This window comes from Toxorhynchites rutilus, chromosome 2, assembly GCF_029784135.1.
Source record: "Toxorhynchites rutilus septentrionalis strain SRP chromosome 2, ASM2978413v1, whole genome shotgun sequence".
In the NCBI taxonomy this organism is placed as follows: domain Eukaryota; kingdom Metazoa; phylum Arthropoda; class Insecta; order Diptera; family Culicidae; genus Toxorhynchites; species Toxorhynchites rutilus.
In genome coordinates, this window is record NC_073745.1 from 282,128,083 (window position 1) to 282,150,138 (window position 22,056).

The 22,056-nt window shown below is 36.6% G+C and overlaps 1 protein-coding gene across 3 annotated transcripts in view; it reads right to left on the bottom strand.

Annotated features, from left to right (window-relative positions):
- LOC129765448 (unconventional myosin-Va) overlaps positions 1 to 22,056 on the bottom strand; it is a 54,183-nt gene that overhangs the window by 20,500 nt on the left and 11,627 nt on the right. For 2 of the 3 annotated variants that reach the window (XM_055765782.1, XM_055765781.1), the window contains exons 2-6: positions 6,150 to 7,199; positions 5,842 to 6,088; positions 5,226 to 5,785; positions 5,104 to 5,124; positions 4,742 to 4,855 (exon numbers count right to left, since the gene is read on the bottom strand). In XM_055765782.1, the coding sequence (XP_055621757.1) occupies positions 4,742 to 4,855; positions 5,104 to 5,124; positions 5,226 to 5,785; positions 5,842 to 6,088; positions 6,150 to 7,199 (1,992 nt within the window). The remainder of the gene's footprint in view (positions 1 to 4,741; positions 4,856 to 5,103; positions 5,125 to 5,225; positions 5,786 to 5,841; positions 6,089 to 6,149; positions 7,200 to 22,056) is intronic. The other variant, XM_055765783.1, reaches the window with a different exon arrangement.

Genomic DNA, 22,056 nt, shown 5'->3' on the forward strand with positions numbered 1-22,056 from the left:
GCGCGGTTCGCGCTCAAGCGAACGTTTCAGATTCAACTATTCGTCAAAGGCTTCTCAATCCATGGTGCAATGTTCAAACATTTTAGCCCTTGATCAAACATAGCAAACACGCTTAATGGTTCGAAACATGAGAAGTCGCTCTTCAACGAATGAAAGCGAGAAATATTCAAATCGATGATCAAAAACCCGGAAAAACACGCGTCCGACTTCAATTCGTACCGCCCAATAGCAATGCTGTCTTGTATACGGAAATAGTTCGAGAAATTATCTTGTTTCGCCTTGATCGATGGTTTGAAACAAATAGATACATATTGTATCCGCAGGGACAAGGGGACAAATGATCTTCAAAATTTTGAATGACTTACACAGAAAAAAGCAAATGTCTCCAGTATTCTTTCACATAAAGAGGGCCTTCGATTCAGTTTCAATAGAGGTCTTGCCAGATAAATTACACTCTCGGGATATGCCGCCTCTATTGAATAACATGTCATGTAAGTTGCTTTGCGAGAAACATTTCAGATTTTCTCACGGGGATCCCGCATAGGTCAGCAAAGCCAGAAATTCAACTTTTAGGTAAATCGATCACTTATGCTTTATCATTCAAGTACCTTGGGGCCTGGATCGACTCCAAATGTACTTGGAGTAAGGCTGTTTCTGTTTCCAATCAGCCGCCAAAACACACCTCATTAAACTCGAGCGAATTCAGTACTTTCGTCTCCGTATTGCGTTGGGATATATGCCCTCAATACATTCCATGAGTCTCGAGGTTTTAAAAGGCGTACTCCCACTAAAAGATCGCTTCAATTTGCTATCTCTTCGGATTCTCAACCGGTGTTATGTTATAAACCCATTGGTGATCGGGTATTGAGTAGCTAATCGAGCTAAACTTTCTCTCTGAATTCATGAGTTCATACCATGTATTCATCTCCATGAAGGTTGATCCTTCTTAGTGCAATCTCTGCGATTGTGGCGAAGGTTATCACGACATCGAGCATGTTGTTTGGTCGTGCGAGGTGTAACTTGTCGCCAGATCGAATATAGAAAACTTCCTTCGGGCCCGAGAAAGGCAGCCCAAGGTGCCGGCGAGAGATGTGTTGGCTCGGTTAGACCTTGATTGGGGTAACAAGGGGTGATTTGGTCATATGGGGTGATTTAAACCACCCCTTTATCCCAAAAAATTACGGCTCAACTTGGATTTTTTATGTCATTTCCTTCTATTGTTGACCCGTATGTACCTAAAGTAAAAAAACTTTGGTAAAACTTCACAAGTAGAGGGAAACGGTAGCATGAACACAGCAAGCACTTTGATCGTCAAAAAATGTGAGTTTTCCGATAGTGGTTTTAAGGTTTTCCCGCTAATTAAACAAACTTTTCGTGTATTGTGCAGTAAAGTTCTGTTCGCCTACAGAAGAGAAACAATTTGATGTAGCGAAACTGTAAGTTTAATAACAATGAATGAGATTAATTGCATTTTAGTTTTTGCATGTTGTGTTATCGCAACATAACCTGGATGTGCCTGATTTAAGCTCTTGATGTAAATACGAAACAATACGTGCATCCTGACTAGTGTCTATCAATCATGACAAAAATCCACATCTTGCAGCCAAACAATAGTGTCAATCCAACTTTTCTGGTCTGGAATCTGGCCAAGGCACCTGGTATCGATCCCAAAACATTGTTACTGATTGTAACATTATCCCAAAATACTTTACATAAACATAAGTATGTTTTTTTCGATGAAACACACACTGGACCAAATCACCCCACAGACGGTCCAAATCACCCCGCATCAAATTTTAATGTCCAAAAATCACCTTTTTATTTTATGATATATTTGTTAGATTGAAACTTTATATAATGATTGAACATTTTTTATTGAAAGAAAACAAGTGTAGCTCAGTATACAATGTAACATTTTTTATTTAGACCGTATTGGTTTGGAAATATTAGGCGATTTGCTCAGGTGGTCCGAATTCCCCCCTTTACCCCTATATGTCCCACATATATGTTTTCCTTAAAGCTATCGATATTCGTGTGTGACGGTCCCTATATCCTCATACCCTCCTTTTCTTCCTTTGCGAGCAACCGGTTCCATTCTTACTAACAGTAACAGGGTGTAGACTCAAAACCTGAAATTAAATTCTCTGATATTCCCTGATTTTCCAACACTTTTTCAGAAAAAAAATCCAGATGTAAACGAGTATATTCTTCTTAATTCTTGCATCTTTTTTTCAACAGTGCTGAGTGATTTGTGACACATAACCATAGGATCTCAGCTTTGATAGTATGGTTGGCAAGCATGAATTTGGGAACTGGTTATAATTGAACTGCAGGTACTGATGGCATAGTTAAGAGATCAGTTGCAACACAACCTGGATGTGCCTGATTTAGACTCTTGATGTAAAAACGGAACATCACATTCATCCTGGCTAGTGTCGATCAACCATGACGAAAAATCCACATCTTGCAGCCAAACAATAGTAATATTTAATATTTTCAGTAACAGATTCCAAAAAACGATGAAAATTGCATACTTTCGCTTCAGTTTGTTATAATTTTATCGTACCTATCTACTTACATATACATATACCTTTCTGCTTACTCAAACATAGTTGCCAAATGGCAATAAAAACAGCGCAGAAGCAGTCTACTCAAGCGCTGTTTACCTTTATGAAGAACTAAGTTCGTCTACAGGCAAAAATAAACAATTTATATTGAAAAACCTACAAAGAGTCAAACTAAATACTTTTTTGATAGCATCATCTTTCTAGTTGCTGCAATAATCAGAATTCAAATCTGCGGAATACCATTTTTTCCAGCTTAGTGACGAAATTCCCTGATTTTTCCTGACATTGTTTGAATTCCCCGATATTCCCTGATTTTCCAGGTTTTTTAAGGTATCCGACACCAAGTTGAAATGTAAGCATACAACAGATATTCGAATGGAATCAATAATTCGTTAAAACCATCAACATTGTCACACTTTCTTAATGCCCTCTCCTCTTTCTGAAGAGAATATGTCACCCTACTAAAATCGAGTCAGTGCTCAGAATACAACACGATGCTGATGTGCAACAAGTTTTTTGCAATCAATTGAACTCTCGCTCTCTTTGTATACAAATGCGCTCTGGCGAATGAACATGCACCGAAACATAGATTAAATCACGCTTAACTTTTCAAAAGAACCTATCTGGTTTGATCGATTCCCTTTGCTGACTTTCTATTTACATAACAACTGCTTTGTAGACAGATTTTGCGATACTTTTGTCATTTAGTTTGATAAACGAGGTTTTCTTCTAGAACTCAGATAGTCGAAGACATCAAGGAACGCTTTGACCGCTGAGTTATTAACGATAGAGAATGTCGATGAAAATAATCGACCAAAACAGATAGGCTCTTTTGAAAAGTTAAGCGTGAAATGGTTTAGCAACAGAGGCATGAATTTCGTACAAAAAACAAAGAATTCTTTTAAATCCATTATTAAATTATCTAACTTTTAACAATAAAATTAGAATTGAACGGAAAAATATTGATAATTAGAATAATACAAGCTAATTAAGTGAGGGGGTTAAACAAAAAGTTGTGCCATGGCGTACACGATATCAGTTCTTCTGGTTATCTGAAACAAAAAAAAAACCGAACAGGATCATAATCAGTAAAGACGCTGCTATCGCATGATCCTCGGACAACATAAAAACATGTTTTTGACAAAATGGCGGCCGTTTGAAGAAAAAAATGCTGTTTAATAGGTTTTTTCTTACGTTTCCCAATTGAAATAATAAAATTTTAAAAATTTGATTTTTCATTGGTTCATGCCATAAAGTAATGCATACAGATTGTATTCATAAAAATCGGTTAAATTCAGATATCGTGTACGCCAGTTTGAAAAATAAACTAGTTCCGAGAAAAACGCTTTTGAAGTTAATTGTTATGGTCGTACTAAATTAGATCGTAAAAAGCATGAATAATGGTATTTTCAAAAAGTTTCTGTTGATTTATTTTTCTTCGCCCAAGCATATGCGGTTGGTATGGATGCAGCGTTATTGTGTTTAGGCTTTGCTTAGAACAATCTAAGGATGGGTTTAGACTAGTGATATATTGTTGTGAAGAAATATGATGAGATTTATAGAAATTGCATCAACCATTTACACTAGTGCGAAATTATATAATGAATATATTCATACTTTCGGTGAATTTATTCACCTGAAATAGAACTGCATCCAACTTTAGTGATTTCTCACTAGTGAGAAATTCACCAGCGTTTATATATGCCTGAATTTATTCTATACATTCTATACATATATACCTCGAAGATGTGTATCATATATATTCTAACCCGTTTACATCTATTTTCGGGTGAATAAATCCATCTATAGCTATAGATCTCCCTAATGTAAACCCGCCATAAGACAAAACGGGGCGCTATATTTGACACAAGTGAGAAGCGATGTTTGTTATGAACGCGCTCCGATGAAAATAAAACTCGACTGGAGCGCAACGTTTATTTTCTGAAGACTGACTCGGGATGACCGCATGTAACCGGTTCCGTATCCTATTCATCATTCAACAGTAACATTGTTTCAAATTGTTAGTTTGAAAAAAAAAATGAGTTAGAAATTTGGCTCCTTAAAAGCTAGAGTTATTTTATCAATTCGTTTATTTTAACATAAACCAATAGTTAAAAAAAAACTCTACACCCATGTTTTCAACAGAAACAATTTATTTTCGATATCCAACTTACCTTAATGCACCTCACATAATGTGGTGTAGTATTATGGAGCGTAGTGATCAATAGCGTTAAACTATCTCTAAATTGGGATCCCACTGTCTTCCTTTGTTGCTTCTGTGTCATCGGCTACGAGGGAAAATCAGACGAAAAACTCATTAGTATTAGTTTCATACAAGCTAAATTTGTTGCTCAGAAATAAATGGGACAATAACGAACACCAATTGAGCGAACGATGCCAAAACCAACAAGTCGTAGTAGTGAGAAAATTACCAATGATAATATGCTATCATCATAATAGCGGTATCGATTGCACTGCTGCAATTCAGCACTGCGCTTAAATTAAATATAAACGGATACAACGAGCTATCACTAACCTTTCTCCGTTTATCTGCCGGCTGAAAAGAACAAATAGGAAAGAACACAAAACAGATTGGACATTCACATTAGCGAAAAACATCACAAATGAAATTTAATATCAGGTAGGTCTTCATCATACCTGACTCTTGGCCGCACAAACGACCAGCTTAACTCCAGCACTTCGTGTTTCCGATGCCGCTTCGGGCGACTCTTCATCGTGGGCTTTCATCAATTTATGGCACAACTTCATCTCCGACATCCGAAGCACGTTAACCAGCTCCTTGGACACAGTGTCACGGTTCTTCTCCAGGAATCCCTGTGATTCGTACTGAACAGTGTCGGAGAAATGTTTAATCAGAAACGCACTCGTTCCGAAACGTGGCTTGTCGAAGTGTTTATACTTTTTACACTTCTCGAACAGTTTCCCGATCCAGGACTCGTCTGATCCTCGTGGCATCCGGCATTCTTCATCCAGTAAGTCTAAAATTCCCAACTTAGCCTCAATTAAATCGATACATGGTTGGTTATCGTAGAAGTCGATCATCTTCCATTCGATGCCCTCTTTGAGATATTGTTCTTGTTCCAGCTTGAACACATGCTGGTTGAACTGCTGCTGGAGCTTCTCGTTGGCGTAGTTGATGCAGAACTGTTCGAACGAATTTATGTCGAATGTTTCGAAGCCGTAAATATCCAGAACACCTTAGGGGATTGATGAAATGGTTTAAGCAAATCTACGATATGATGACTCAATTTACCTATAAAGCAATTCTGCTTCTTTCCGCCAGCCAAGTTCCGATTGATCTTTGCCACGATGTACTGAAAAATTTCCGCGTACACATGCTTAGCCAGGGCATCTCGAGCCGCTTCCGATTGGGTTTTATTCTGAGGAATTAAAACACTATCATTGATCGACTCGATCTGCCGGGTGACAAGCCACTTGCGCAGTTCATCACGGTTCAGCTTCAGGATATCGCTGAAAACATTCAAATGTAGATCATCCGACTATTGGAAGAAAATTGTTATTATTAAAAGAAACATTCAAAATTTTAGAAGCAAAATTTACCGCGACACTGCAAGCTTCCTGATCCATTTCATGGGTCTGCTTTTTGAACTTATGACTGAACGAAACATTCCCCAGGTGTAACACAGCTGCTACCATCTTCATGATATCATTAATTTCCGACCCATCGAAGCCTAGTATTTTCAGCGAATTCGTTGTCTCCTTGAATTGACTCTCATCGGATACCCTCGCAATGTCGGGTGATTTGCCTTGATTCAGGAAATGAAACTTATCCTGGTGATCCAGCATAAGCTCGGGCCACTGCTGTCGCGCAGCGCAAAGCTGATAAAATATATGATAGTTTCGTTCACCCGGAGCCTGGAATACTACTCGAGATTTTTCGAGCAAATAGGTTTGCATCGTGCCACCCGTAAGCGACATCATTGAGATGTTGTTCGTAAACAGCAACTTGGTAAATTTACCAAATCTGGAACTATTGTCATTCCTCGTTGTCTTTGCGTTACCAATGGCCTCCATAATCGGACTGCTGGCCAATACTTTCTTCTCGATCTGAGTCTCCGACTCACTGCCCCCAACGGCGGCAAAGTATCGCATAGCATACTTCGCCGATACGGTCTTACCCGCACCCGACTCACCACTAACAATTATACTAATATCACATTTCTCCCGCTCCAGCTTAGCGTACGCCTCCTCTGCCACCGCGAAGATGTGGGGTTCCAGCTCACCCATCGAATGACCCCGATAGGCACGGATCAGATCCGCCCCGTACAGTGGCATCTCGGCGTACGGATTGATCGCCACCAACACGATCCCACAGTAGGTGTAGATGGCATGGCGATCACAGAAGCGAACTTCCAGGTTGTACAACACGTCCGGTTCGTGCAGATAGGACAGCGCTGTGAGATCATTCTGGCCGATCAGAATGGCAGGATTGCGTAGTGGCGGCAGGTCTGAATTTGACTTGAGATGAACGGTGTGTTTTTCCAGCCGCTCGGTGATCAACTCGAGGGCGGTATCACCTTCCTTGTAGTCTGCCAACACCACTGCGCCCTGCCAAACTGTTTCCGGGTGAGGTATCCATACCCGGGCGTCCTGCGGATGAGCAAAAATAGAGAATTGATCATTTGATTGAGGTGCGAATTAATATGGGCATAGAGAAACACATAGCCTCAGTATTGTTCTAAGTATCAGTTACACTTATAACTTCATGGGTTAATAATATGTAACGGATAAAACTCCTTTTCAGCACCCTTTCCGCCCCAAGTACAGTGGTCTTGTAACTTTAATGTTGAACACGGGAGGATGTTCAATTTAAATAAACCAACTCTATTCCGTTAGTGTGATGGTTAAAAAATCCTAGTTTCGTATTTCATTTTTATAACAAATATATTTACTTTGAGTCTCCTCCACGGTCCAATCTTCACCTACTGCCTCTGATATTAAACCTTCTGTTACAAAGAATAAATTTAAATTTAAATTCTATTCAGATACGTAAATCAGTACATCCATCTCACCTTCAACTAATTCTTAAATTGCATGAATTCAAATTAGATTGATTTCGATTGATTTTATTTTCAACTATTAACAGCGTATAGCGTATAGCGATTCAATTTTTGTTTTATCTTTCAGTTCAAATTTCTTTTCAATGATGAGGAACCTATTATCTCCTATTTCTATTTTCATTCCTATTGTGTGTCTCTGGATTGAAAACGATATTTTCTTGCAGCATCTAGAACCGTTGTTCTGGAATAGAGCGCGCACGCAGATTGCGTAACAGTTAACGTTAACGTTAACGATGGCTCGACCAGATCGAAGGCAACTTGCGAGTGATGAGACTGCTATGATCCTGGTGAAAAGCAGCCCAGAACCGAGTTGAGTGGAGAGGACATCTTGAAACGACACGAGCCACCCCGACTCTAGTGGTGATAACACAGTTCACATTCACATCCAGACTCCCATCTGATTACCCTTGTGGTCCACCATGCAACAGATATGCGCCGTTCCGATTCCAAAATTTTGATCATCTGAAGATGGACAGGTAATCTAAAATTTACCTAGGCCCTCCTTGAAAAGGCCATCACATAAGCGAGGTTATGGTTCTTAAACTGCCTGATGGCCTCTATGATATCACTAACTATACCAATCATTGCTATACATTATTCTTTTGTTGAAACAACTGAAATAAATCGAATAGCTAACTTTTTTACTCGTCTGACATACTGTTTTTTGTTCACCAAAATATCCAATGATATTTAGGTTGGTCGTTTATTTATTCTTCATACCGGATATCATTAATACATTAACCGATATCAATGAACAAAAATCTGATAAAAAACGAAACGAAACGTTCGCATCGACTACATAAAAAATAAGGTGTTGGGTCGAGGAAACGAAGCATTGTTGACGATGAATACGAAATTATTTCATTCAATTTGCTCATCTACCACTTTCAATTTCATTTTAGAATGCATCGATATTTCAGTATTAACTCTTTTGTAAAATGTTGTGGTAGCCTTGAAAAGAAAGGATAATTTGCATGCTTTTGAAGAAATATCTGAATATGTTTGATTCGTGATTCATTCTTGCATTCCGGGAGAACATCCTTATTTTTTTCAATGCGGATGGTAAACGACTGGACGAAGGTCAATGAAATATTTAGTGAGATTCTTCTTGGATGGCACTAACTTTCCAGACGGAACTTTTGCCTCATCAACGTAGGTATTGTGCCACTTTTATTAGAAGTACTTATTTGAGAATTCTATGCCGAATAACTCGCATTGAATATGACAGTTCTCTTGAAATGTTTATAAGGTAACACAGTAAAACTATTTTTTTACGAAATTCAATTCTATTATTCAACATAATTGCCTTCGAGGGCGGTACAGCGTTTATAGCGGTCTTGAAACTTTTCGATACCATTTTTATAATACTCTTTCGGTTTATCCTCAAAATAGGCCTCAGTTCCGGCAATTACTTCATCATCGGTCTTGAATTTCTTGCCAGCGAGCATTCTCTTCAGGTATGCGAACAGAAAATAGTCGCTGAGGGCCAGATCTGGAAAATATGGTGGATGCGGAAGCAATTCATGCAATTTTGCCATCAATACACGAAATTCGATTTTTTCCATTTTTTTCACAATAACAAAAGTTGCATCACTTTCATTGCTGTAAATCACGAACCAATCGACCGATTGCTGTCAAATTTTGACACGTATCCATTGAAAGATAGTGCTTTGTGATAGTCAAGTAGATTTTTGCAAGAGGCGCCATCTAGACATCAACCTTATGAACTTTTTAGACGAACTGTTATTATGGAGTGGCATGCTCTAGGAAACGCGTGACCACAGTACAGGTCGAAGTATAGGTTTCTACTTACTACCAGCCTCAGACCTTGGTCACTCGTTGCCTCTGTGTATTTGCAGTGCCAATTCCCCCAGGCACCTCGGTTTCCTTGGCTGTGTTAGGGAACTCATGTCGGTGGAAACCAAAGTTCCATCTACTTGCATGTATTTTCACTGCCAATTTCCCCAAGCACCTTGTTTTTGATGGCTGTGCTGGGGAAAAAAGTATATCGGGCCAATCAAAACGGGATACGTGATAGATGCGTAGAAAAATTTCCTATCAATTGATGCAAACATCTTTCCGATCCATTAATAAATGTTCGAGTTATAAGCATTCGAAATCTTTCATTTTTTCCTGCATGTTTAGGTTTTCATTTCACCTTTCTTATATTTCGTTTAGACGTAGTCCCACGTCGAAAAGTTTCACGAAACGAGTGGCAACTGAAATTTTGGATTTTTTCGAGGCCTTTATGCTCAACAACAAACTGGCTCAGAGAAAAATGAGAGTGTGTGTGCTAACTCTCTCTCCTCCTTCTGCTAGGATTTTTTTGTTTTGTTTCTACTTGCTCGGTTTCGCTCAAAATGCCGTCGAAAAGAGAAGTATTTCGCGAGCACGACGTACAGTTCTATGAACTGCACAGGAATCTGGACAAAAAGTATACTGTATAACATGTTGAGAGCGAAAATGTTGGGGCTTCGACTGTTTACCAAATCCTAAGATCCACAACAACTACTCGCAAGCAAGATAGTGGAAGATCAGCCAAAATTGTGGAACTCATCTACAATTTGTAAATGAGGGGGAAAATCGAATTCAAACTGAGAGGGTTAGTTATTGTCTGAGTTATTGATGATGAAAAGTGGAGCCCTAAAAAAAATGAAATCGTCCTAAAAATGCAGATTTTAAAAACTTGTATTTTTGATTCCAATGAAAGTGTGTATTCCGTTTGGGTTGGAGGAAATATGAGTTTTTCACAGCAAATGGGAATTTTTTGACTCAAGCGTAACTTTTGAAAAGGGCGTATCGATTTTAGTAAGAGAAATCTTTGATAATTTATATCTCAAAAACTATGAGTCGTACCGAAATACTGTCTTAGAAAGAGTTATAGAGTATTGATGGTTGAATACGAAAAAAATGTACACTAAGAAAAAAAATTAGTACTCTTTATTTTATTTACAAAATAAAAATTCAATTTGCAATATCCAAAATACATAATTTTTAATTTTTTTTTTAATTTTTTCATACAAAATAGAAGTCATGCACAAAATTTAAAAAATGGACCCAAGATGGTAAAACTATTTTTGACGAACTTTGTGGAACATCGAATTTTTAGGAATTTTCTAAACTTCGAATTTTTGTAACAATCATTTTTAGCCACAAATTATGAATCCTGATGTGATTTAAAACAAAAAAGATTATTATCAATCTCCTTCTAAATGTAGCCATTCTCGAAATTTTTAAAAAAATATTTCTCATTCATTGTCTTTTTTATAGTAAATGATCCCTTTTAATATATTTGTCGTGTTATACCGTCATGTTCATGAAATTTTATGAATTTGCTTATAATTTCCAACAACTTTTCCAAATACATCATCATGGTTCATTTTTTGACTCAAGCGTAACTTTTGAAAAGGGCGTATCGATTTGAGTAAAATAAATCTTTGATAATTTATATCTCAAAAATATGAGTCGTACCGAAATAGTGTGTTAGAAAGAGTTATAGAGTATTGTTGGCTTAATTTAAAAAAAAATATACACTGAGAAGAAAAATTAGTACTCTTTTTTGATTTACAAAATAAAAATTCAATTTGCAATATCCAAAATATATAATTTTTGATTTTTTTTTTAATTTTTATACAAAATAGAAGTCATGCAGAAAATTTAAAAAATGGGCCCAAGATGGTAAAACTATTTTTGACGAACTTTGTGGAACATCGAATTTTAAGGAATTTTCGAAACTTCGAATTTTTGTATGTTAGCAGTCATTTTTAATCACAAATTATGAATCCTGATGTTATTTAAAACAAAAAAGGTTATTATCAATCTCCTTCTAAATGTAGCCATTCTCGAGATATTTAAAAAAATATTTGTAATTTATTGTCTTTTTAATAGTAAATAGGCCCTTTAAATATGTTTGTCGTGTATTACATCATGTTCATGAGATTTTATGAATTCACTTATAATTTCCAACAACTTTTCCAAATACATCGTTATGGTAAAGACATGTTTAGGAGTTACGTTACGAAACATTCGAAGACATGTGGGTTAATACAAAACGTAGCGAAACTAAAAAATCTTTTTTATCCTAATACAAACTTCACTCAATCAAAAAAATTGTTGGAAATTATAAGAAAATTCATAAAATTTCATGAAAATGACGGTATAACACGACAAACATATTAAAAGAGATTATTTACTATAAAAAAGATTATAAATTAGAAATATTTTTTTAAATATCTCGAGAATGATTGCATTTAGAAGGAGATTGATAATAACCTTTATTCTGATGTGATTTAACATCAGAATTCATAATTTGTGGTTAAGAATGATTGCTAACATACAAAAATTCGAAGTTTCGAAAATTCCTAAAAATTCGATGTTCCACAAATTTCGTCAAAAATAGTTTTACCATCTTGGGCCCTTTTTTTTTTGAATTTTCTGCATGACTTTTATTTTGTATGAAAAATTTAAAAAAAAATTAAAAATTATGTATTTTGGATATTGCAAATTGATTTTTTATTTTGTAAATAAAAAAAAGAGTACTAATTTTTTTTCTCAGTGTACATTTTTTTCATATTCAACCATCAATACTCTATAACTCTTTCTAAGACACTATTTCAGTACGACTCATAGTTTTTGAGATATAAATTATCAAAAATTTCTCTTACTAAAATCGATACGTCCTTTTCAAAAGTTACGCTTGAGTCAAAAAATTCCTAATTGCTGTGGAAAACTCATATTTCCTCTAACCCAAACGGAATAAACACTTTCATTCGAATCTCATGTTTTGTCATTTGTCGATTTCATTTGGAATTACTCATAAATCAAAAATCATTCGGACACTTTGGTTGTTTTCTGCTTTTACTTCGTTCTTGTTCATTTCATTTTTCACCGTAAAATGAACTTTACGGCATATTGAAATGACCCCCCTTCAGACAGAATTCGTTTCTCTCCCATTTACAAATTGCAGATGAGTTCACGGTAGGTAAACAATGGAGCCATCCATTAATGGTGTAACTACTTTAGAAACTATGTTTTCGTTTCACTCTTTATGAACGTTAAAATAAGATTATATACGCGGGCAACAACGTACATGTCGAGGTGGATTAATAGTCAAACTGAATCAAAAGGCAGATTTGTATTCATTCACCACGCCAATTAGAACAACAATTTTCTTAACTAAAAAATGAATTGAAGAACGTTAAGAGCGAAAATGACTGATGAACGAGTCATGTTTGGCAGGGAATGCGTTCATTGTGACTCAATAACAAGAAATGTAAATGTATGTACGTTTATGGAAATGTACCTACTCGAAACGAGACTAACGAGTTAATTTTCATGTTTCGTTTTCGAAGATGGCTAAATTTTGTTTGAATTTTGTTATGAACTTGTACTCTTAAATGAACCTTTTCTTATTGTTTATTTTTGAAAAATAACCGAATATTGAATGTTATAAAACAAAATTCGGAAATTCACTTACAATTTGACACATCTGCCTAAGTTTCGCATGTTTTTTAGTTAAACTGGAAATAAGAATTTTCTTTTAAGCTTCGTAATTTAGCTAAAAAATTTCTTTCGAATGTTGCTGCTTCAAGTAAAATTTTATGTTTCAGACCTGTTATTATCTATAATTCAATGGAATTATTGACCTACAATGATCCTGCATTTCGTTGTCGTAATTTTTTATAGATTTTATGGATTGAATTCGGACTTCTATCTATTTAGGGATAATTTAGCGTTCGAGAAAAATCGAGTAAAGGAGCATTGATTATTGTTTCTCTTTACATATATAGTGATTTCGAGATTAAAATTGAGACAACTGAAGCTAATATTTTGTCCTCCTGTAACTTGATCATTTGGCTGTCATTTTATGATATGCAGTTGCATTGAACCTCTGACAACCCATCTGACAAATCAACAAATAATAAAATCAATAATAAATAACAACAAATCAAGATTAATAAATAATTAAAAATCTAGCATTTCGTGGATGGAGTCCTATAATTGAAAAACGTTTGATTAAGTGTGTTCATGGAAAGGAAACACATTTAAAAGCAAATATATTTTAAAAATTGGAAAAAGAAAATCACTTAAAGGTCAATAACTTTTCACCTTGCCCTCGTACTCAACTAATAACAGCAAACGTCCCCTCGGTGTTGAGGTTCGATAATGACAAAATATGATACTGTCTTACGATTAAAACCACATAATAATCGTAAACGAATACCGGTCACCAACATAAACCCTTATTGTATGGCTTCTCGTTGAAGACAGGTGGTTCTGAGCAGAAACGTGCATGCTTCTGTGCCGATTTGAAATGAATGCACGAAGCGGCTTTGCGACATAATTCCACAATTATCGTCGTAGTCACTTGGTCTTGTTCTGATTACACCCAAAGCGTTCTTTACATCGCACGACGAACCGCCCCTAGAAGCGTTGTGGTACGCTTATAGTGGATAAACAATAGTACACCTGTCTGGGAGAATGCGAACGTAACAAAATGAAACAGAAACTCGGTCAAATTACTACAGGAACTAGCATAGCCAATTTGTTGAAGAATGCTGCACACATTGTACTCGGGGTTCGACTACAGCCAACGGAAGAACCCCTGTCATAAATCTCACCCAAATGGATTCATTTGTAGCGCTGGGTGATGGAATGAACGGGACGGTTGCAAGCACAAATGTGTATTGTACACAGCGGCATCAAGTGTCTTGTCCAATTACTCCACGGCGGATATGGTTCGCTGGCTACCGGCCCATCTCTGAATGCAAACCAGCAGTGAAGTCATGGCTGATAATTTCCAAGAAGCGGCTTCTGCTGCTACGCTAGATAATAAAACACGCTGATCGTATTACAAGATGAATATCGAATTGCTGTGCCAGCTCCGTTAGTGTTAAAATATAAATAAAAAATTGTTTTACAATGTAAGTGTTCGGAACAAGTTGTTTGGTCGGTCGCTGTTTATTGATTCGACATAGTTAACGTGCCGTCTGCTTGTCTGTGTTGTGCGCCTCGTGCCGGTAACATAGTGAGAAAGTGAGTTATATCGATCGGTTAGAGGAACGAGTGTGCATGTTCACTGCACATTGTATGTGTTATGCAATCCCCAGTTGCTCACTTTCTGGATGCTGTGAGAACCATGTGCTCACGCCATCGTTACAATTTGTATTGCCCTTGACATACAATATGATGAATGTACTTGGCATTAGCACAACTATTCGCTAAAGACATGTTGTAGTCAAACGGTGCTGGGAATATTGATTCATCCAAATGTGTGCATTGTCCAATATGGCTTTGTCATCCTTGCAGCAATTTGTGAAACAATGCACTATCATCGCAGAGCCGAGTGATAGGTGTATTTCAAATAAAATTAGAATCAAGATCTTAAGATGAAGCAAAAAACGTTCCTTTAAATCAAGGGTTCTCAAACTATTTTGGGCAAGCGACCCCTTTTTCTGAATTTAGTCATACCTCAGACCCCTATAGCCAATGTTTTTTGGAAATCCTATCTTTTGTTTTTTTTAACTGAATAACTTTCAATTCAAAAACATTGCAGTTAGATAAATGGGTAAACTTGACATTATTTTCTCGCAAAGGCTATCTGGCGTAGTGGTAACATACGTACCTCTCAGGCAAAAGGTCACGAGTTCTATTCACACTCCCGACATTCTTTCAAAAAATGCAAGTAATGGAACAAACCAGCCAAACAAAGTCACTATATAATATAGAAAAAAAATCTCATCATATTCAACAAAATAAATAGACATAAAATTTAGTGAATATGAAGCGTAATTAATAATTAATAATACAAACAAACTATAAAAACAATCAAACCGCAATCCAATCTATCCGCACCTACCAAAATATCAAACTACGGTTCAATATTGATTAGTTAGAGCCTTAAATCTCTGCGTTCGTTGATTTTAAAATAGTTCCTTCGGTCTTGGGTTGTTTGTAGTTACACTGAAGTCTTTTAGATAAGAATGATGATTGAAAACTAAAAAAAATAAATTTCAGCAATCTCCCACATTGAGGATATTGTGTTTTAATGTTGCGTTGTAACCAGAACTTATGAAAATCTTGGATGTGCTCCTGCTTGAGCTCTTCATCTGTGCTGAAGATAATCAACCTCTCTTGCTTTATCACCTTGGCTCATTCCATGGCTGTGATAGAGAACGGATTTATTTTATGTAGAAGTAACCGAGTAAAGATTTCGTCGTTTTTCTCATATAGCTGAGCAAATAATCGAGTGTTCAAAGAATTGCTTCGAAGCTATTTGATAGCACTTATAACATAGAACAAAGACTGATGCGATCTAAGGCTCAGATTTTTTGCTACTAAATGCTGTCTGTGAATCACGCAGTAAATGACCAATACCTCACGCAGTTGTAGCTTTAAGTGAGCTGTAAAACCACGATGACGACCAACCATAGATAGTGCACAATCAGTCCAAATCTTCTTCCATGAAATAGCTTTGTCGGTAAAAAAAACGTTCCACGGTCTGAATAATCGATGCTCCTCTGGTATCAGTCTTCATATATGTAGCAAAAATCATTTCTTGGCACATATTTTCATCTTTAATATATCGAACATACCATAACAACAAAGCTTCATTGCTGGGTAGACTCGTCCAGCTGGAGAGAAAACATGTTGGTCTATAATAAATTGAATAACATGTTTCCCTCTTCGCGACCCATCTCAAGCAGAGCCATGCAATTTCACTTCAATTGACATATTGTCACTCAATAATGAGCCTATCGTCTTTCAATTTGCTGCAAACTCGTGCAGGCTGAAAATAGTGCTACGCTCTCTTCACGTTCAATAGAGAGACCTTCATACAGGCTCGTTTCGCGTCACGTCCATTATTTTCGTTCTTCGCAGCGAAGCGAAATTATCCAATCATCAAAAGAAAATGAAAGGTTTTAATATCGAATGAAAGTGTCTTATTTCGAACGAAAAATTCGTTGGAACTCGAACCGTATTCACTGAAACTAATGAAAATGACGATGTGAAAGAATGTGCAGTATACTAGCAATCAGTTGTAGGCGCTGACTGAAAGACTAATTTGCCTGTGAAACTACTAGTTGAGGAAGCCTTAATATGACTCTTACAATACCCCTTTTTTTTGAAAGACGGTCCGGGAAAATCCAGTTTGGAGAAATGAAATCCAATGAAACTTCCAATTGAAAGCAGTGACCGTCCTTTCACATTTGAAACTGAAAGCGACATAAAGCCCACTTAAATGATAATGAATAGAAATCTCCTGCTTTCAAATTCAAAGGAAATGACAGAAGAACGAGAAAATAAATTGAAGAATCGATGTTTCAGTACGCGTAGTGAATATAAATAATCGGAATTGAAATTGACTGAAGAGGAAGGAAAAATTAAAAAATCATTTTCATCTATTAGTTTCGAAATTGTCAAGCCTGATCTCAAGTTTTTTGAAATAGTTTAGAGATATTTTTTGGTGCGCCATGCGCATAGGTAACCAAATTCTTTTTTAATCACTTTATTCTAGTTCACTTTAATTTAGCTATGTAAACACGTTGTAATCTCTTGAATTAAATTAGAAGATGAGTATATTATCATTCAAGCTCCAATTTCTTTCATAACGCAAATGAACTTGCAACCTATAGACAAGATTTTATTTATTTATTTATTTATTCATTCATTTTCGTCAAACAAATGTAGACTACACACTTATACACTAATGTTACAATGTTTTCTTAGGTTAAATATTATTTTTGCGGTACATGTTTCTTTTTAGCTGTTTTTTATTCATTGTTGGTCAATTATTTCGCAGTGCTGATTGTATATACGCATCATGCGATTGATAGGGGCGTTATTTGCATAATTTGTTCTGGATGTTTTGGTTAGAAACAAATTTCGCGTTCTTAGTTGACGCCCAGGTACATAGAAATTTAGTTTTTCTAGTAATTCAGCTGACTGTACTCGTTGCGAAATTAGGTCATTAACAAAAGAAAACATTGCAAATTCACGGCGTTCTTTTAGTGTTTGGATGTTTATGAGCATGCAACGTGCTTCATATGAAGGAAGTGGAAATGAGGTCCAGTTGAGTTTACGAAGTGCAAATAGAAGAAACTGTTTCTGGACTGACTCAATGCGTTCTTCATGTACGACCATATACTTCATGTACGACCATATACGGCATATTACAGTATTCCAGAATAGGCCTTACATATGTAATATATAAAAACTTTATTGTGTATGGGTCCTGGAAGTTATGTGAGAAGCGTTTGACAAAACTTAACACACTATTCGCCTTATTTATTACAGAGTTGTAGTGTTCTATGAATGTGAGTTTACAGTCCAGGACGACGCCTAGATCTCTAACTATTTCACATTTTTCTACATTTTGATTTCCAAGACATATTACAATATTTGGTACATGTTTTTTTCTGCTAAATGTTATAGAGTTGCACTTTTTCACATTCAGTGTTAGTAGATTTTTATCACACCAAGTATGGAATACATGTATTTCGTTTCGAAATGCTTCAATGTCGTTTTCATTTCCAATTTCCGCGAAAAGCTTCATGTCGTCGGCATACACATATACACTGATACGCTTGAGAACGAAGGAGATGTCATTAACGTACAGAATGAAAAAAAGAGGACCAAGATGAGAGCCTTGTGGGACTCCCGAAGTGACTTTTACTGGATTTGAAAGAGAATTTTGAAAATGAACAATTTGTTCACGGTTTGTTAGATAAGAATTGAGCCAGTTCAAGAGTCTTTGTTCCATTCCTATTTTCTGCAATTTGAAGAGTAGTAATGGAATGTCGATGCGGTCAAATGCTTTACTGAAATCAGTGTAAAGAGTTTCTACGTGTTTGCCATTTTCCATTGCATTCAAAATAAAAGTCACAAAAGCCAACAGATTAGTTACAGTTGAACGGCCTTTGAAGAAGCCATGTTGCATACACGTAATTCTATTCTTTACTTGTTGGAAGACTTTTTCGTTGACTAATGTTTCGAATAGCTTAGGAATGCAAGAGATAATGGCAATTCCACGATAATTACGTACGTCAGATTTAGCGCCTGATTTAAAGATAGGTACCAAAAAAGATTGTTTCCATTTTTCGGGGAATATTCCAGTTTGTAGTGACATATTGAAAATGCAATGTAAGCGAAGGGTGAGTTCCTCAGCCAGGTTCTTTAGGAATATAGGTGCTATTCCGTCAGGTACTGGTCCTTTTGTTCCGTCTAATTGATTTAGTGCATGGCATATTTCCTGTTGTGAAAGATAGTTCACCGGTTCATGTCATTTGGATAATCCGGTAAAAATGAAAAGTAGTTCCGATCGCGATTTTCTTCGGAAAATGTGGTATATACTTCCTGAAAGAAATTTGCAAAGAGATTACAAATTTCGTTCGAAGAATTCCTCACATCCTCATCGAGATGCATCTGCGATGGGAAGTTATTGCTTTTAAGCTTAGACTTTACGTAAATAAAGAATTTCTTCGGGCATGATTTGACTTCAGTTTCGACCTTTCTATTGTACTCTTCGTGTGCACTTTTAATTGCAAAATTTAATTCTTGGGAAATATTTTGATATTCAAGCAAATTTTGATGACTATTTTGTATTTTTTATGTGCTTTTTGTTTTTTATTCTTTAGATTTCTTATTTGAACGTTAAACCAAATAGGATATTTGCTGGTTGAATTTCTTCGTCTTCTTTTCTTCGGCACAAATTCTGATATTATGTTATTCAGAATTTCGTGAAGAATATTTACAGTTAAGTTGACATCTCGTTCGCTGTTTAATAAAGTTTGCCATACTATGGCTTGTAGGCTACATTTGATTGCTTCAAAGTTCGTCTTGTTATATTCCGGTACTTCTTCATACTCCCAGTCGATTGGCAATTGTCTATTATGTATAAAGATTGAATATTCAATTGCTGTGTGAAATTTTTCATTTTTCCAAAGAGGAGTCATGGACTCATTCACACAAAAGTCGTCGGTGATGTTAGTGAATAATTGTTATACAGTAAAATATCAGGAGCATGTTTGGACATAAATTTGATGACGACTTCCTTTGTGTTAAATCGCGTACAGTAAAACCTTTTTTTGTGCAGTTGGTTATGCGATTTTTTCAAATTCACAGAGAAAAAATGCATCAAAAATCTCATGCGATTGTTTTTGTGCGATATTTGAAAAAAATGAAGTCATCGGTTATTTATTTCGTTTTTCTTTCTTTGATCTGTATTTCATCGCTCTAAATAGAGACTGTGTCAGCAAATTCCCATTGTAATGTTTTGTTTTGTTTGTTTTAAGGTGTCAGTAGCAGCTTATTGAAAGGAGCAAAGAGTTGATGTTATGACTTTCTACTAAAATGCTAGTGGGTGGTTCACGTATAATATCTTATGCTGCATCTTGAATATTTCAAATAAGACTTGGGTTATTTTATAGGGGTCGATTTTCAGACATCGTCGACCCCCAAAATCAATTTTCGGTTATGTCGACCCCTGGGAGACCAAAGTGGTCGATATCGATCCCAGGGGGTCGATATTGACCACTTTGAGAAACCCTGCTTTAAATCGAATCCGGGAAAATCTAAAAAATTCTGATAATCCTGAATGAACGGAAACAACTTTCAATTTTTATGGACTTTCCATAGACATCAAGTAAAAAGAAGCGCAAGTCACAATTTGCCAATTGCGATAGAAAAACATGAATACCAATTTCTCTTCCCTCTCTTTAGGTCGATGCAGTCAAAAAAATATTAATTGTAAAATTAATTGTATTAATTAATTGTATTTTATTGTATTGTATTACTATTTCCAGTGAAATTATCATTGGTTATTCCAGATTTATCTGGAAAGATACAGATTTTTTCGTGATTTTTGGTACAGATTCTGTACGGTACAGATTGCAGATTTTCGTCAAAAAGTACAGATTGATACATATTTTTCTCGCGTGTGAATTTTTCCTCTTTTTTGACGTAGGACTACGTCTAACCGGAAGATATAGGGGGTGAAATGGAAATCTAGGCACTGAACAAGTAGGAAAAAATGCAAGATTTGGAACGCTTATAACTCGAGCATTTCTCAATAGATCGCGAACGTTTTTGCATCAATTGATAGAAAATATATCTACGCATCTATCATAACGAATAACATTTCATTTTTCTTGAGATAAATAATTGAATAATTGTGAAATATCAAGCATTGTCAAAATGCACTATGTGCCCATTTTTGATTGGTCCATTTTGTGCTCCTCAAATCGTACCGACCAAAACGGGCAACCAGCGGCAGCAGCGAAATAGAATGAAGCACGATGGGAAAGGAAAAAGAAAAAAATGAACGAAACATTGGTCGCAGTCTCACACATGCGTAATTCTCGAGCCAGCCAGTCAGCTTAAAAATCCCCGCTCCGCTGCCGTAACGATCATTCTCGTTCAAACCGTACACCACATCGGTTCGCATCACAACACATCAACAAACCAACCCAAGCAGCCATGTCTGGACATGGTAAAGGGGGAAAAGTGAAGGGAAAAGCAAAATCCCGCTCGAACCGTGTTGATCTGGAGTTCCCCGCAAGGGTAGCTAGGCCGAGCGCGTTAGTACCAGTGCACCAGTCCACCTAGCCGGCGTTATATAGTTTCGGCCGCCGAAGTGATCGAGTTAGCAAAGCTGCTCGTGACGATAAGAAAACCCGCATTCGGAACAGAACACATTCGGTTCGGTGGACATCAAGACAACAGGCGAGTGGCGAGTGGCAAACGCAATCGCAAAACGGCATCAGGTAGCAGAAGAAAAAAGTTTGTTCTTTATACAAACTTATCGAAATGGTTTTTTTTCAAAACCACGAGTACTAAGTTTTCTAAATTTCGCATTGAATGTAATTTACTGTACAACATGTCACAAAGCTGGATGGGAAGAAATTTTCCAACTGTGAAAGCTGTGGCGAGTGGCAACAAATCGCTAAACAGGAAGGTTCAGCCGAACAAGATGGGGATATCGAGTGATAACAAAACAATAAACTCTTTAGATTGAAGATAATTTTGTGATCCTGAAAAGGACCCTTGTGAATCCAACGAGCGAACAAATCGTAATGAATGTATTTTTTTGCCATCGCTCCCTTTTAACGCTCATTCGTTCGTCTCGTTGGACTCGCCCCTCTGGCTGAGTCTGCCGATTTATCTCTATCCTGTGAGTGTGTACCGCTAGAGTATAAAACACGCGGACCCCAGAAAAATATGTTATTTTCTTTCAAACCGTAAACCCGTGTGGTTGTACGGCATCGGCATCGTGGACGTAACAAAGGTGGACAAGTTAAGGGAAAGGCAAAGTCTCACTCGAACCGTGCAGGTCTCCAGTTCCCTGTTGGTCGCATTCACTGATTGCTCCGCAAGGGTAACTAGGCCGA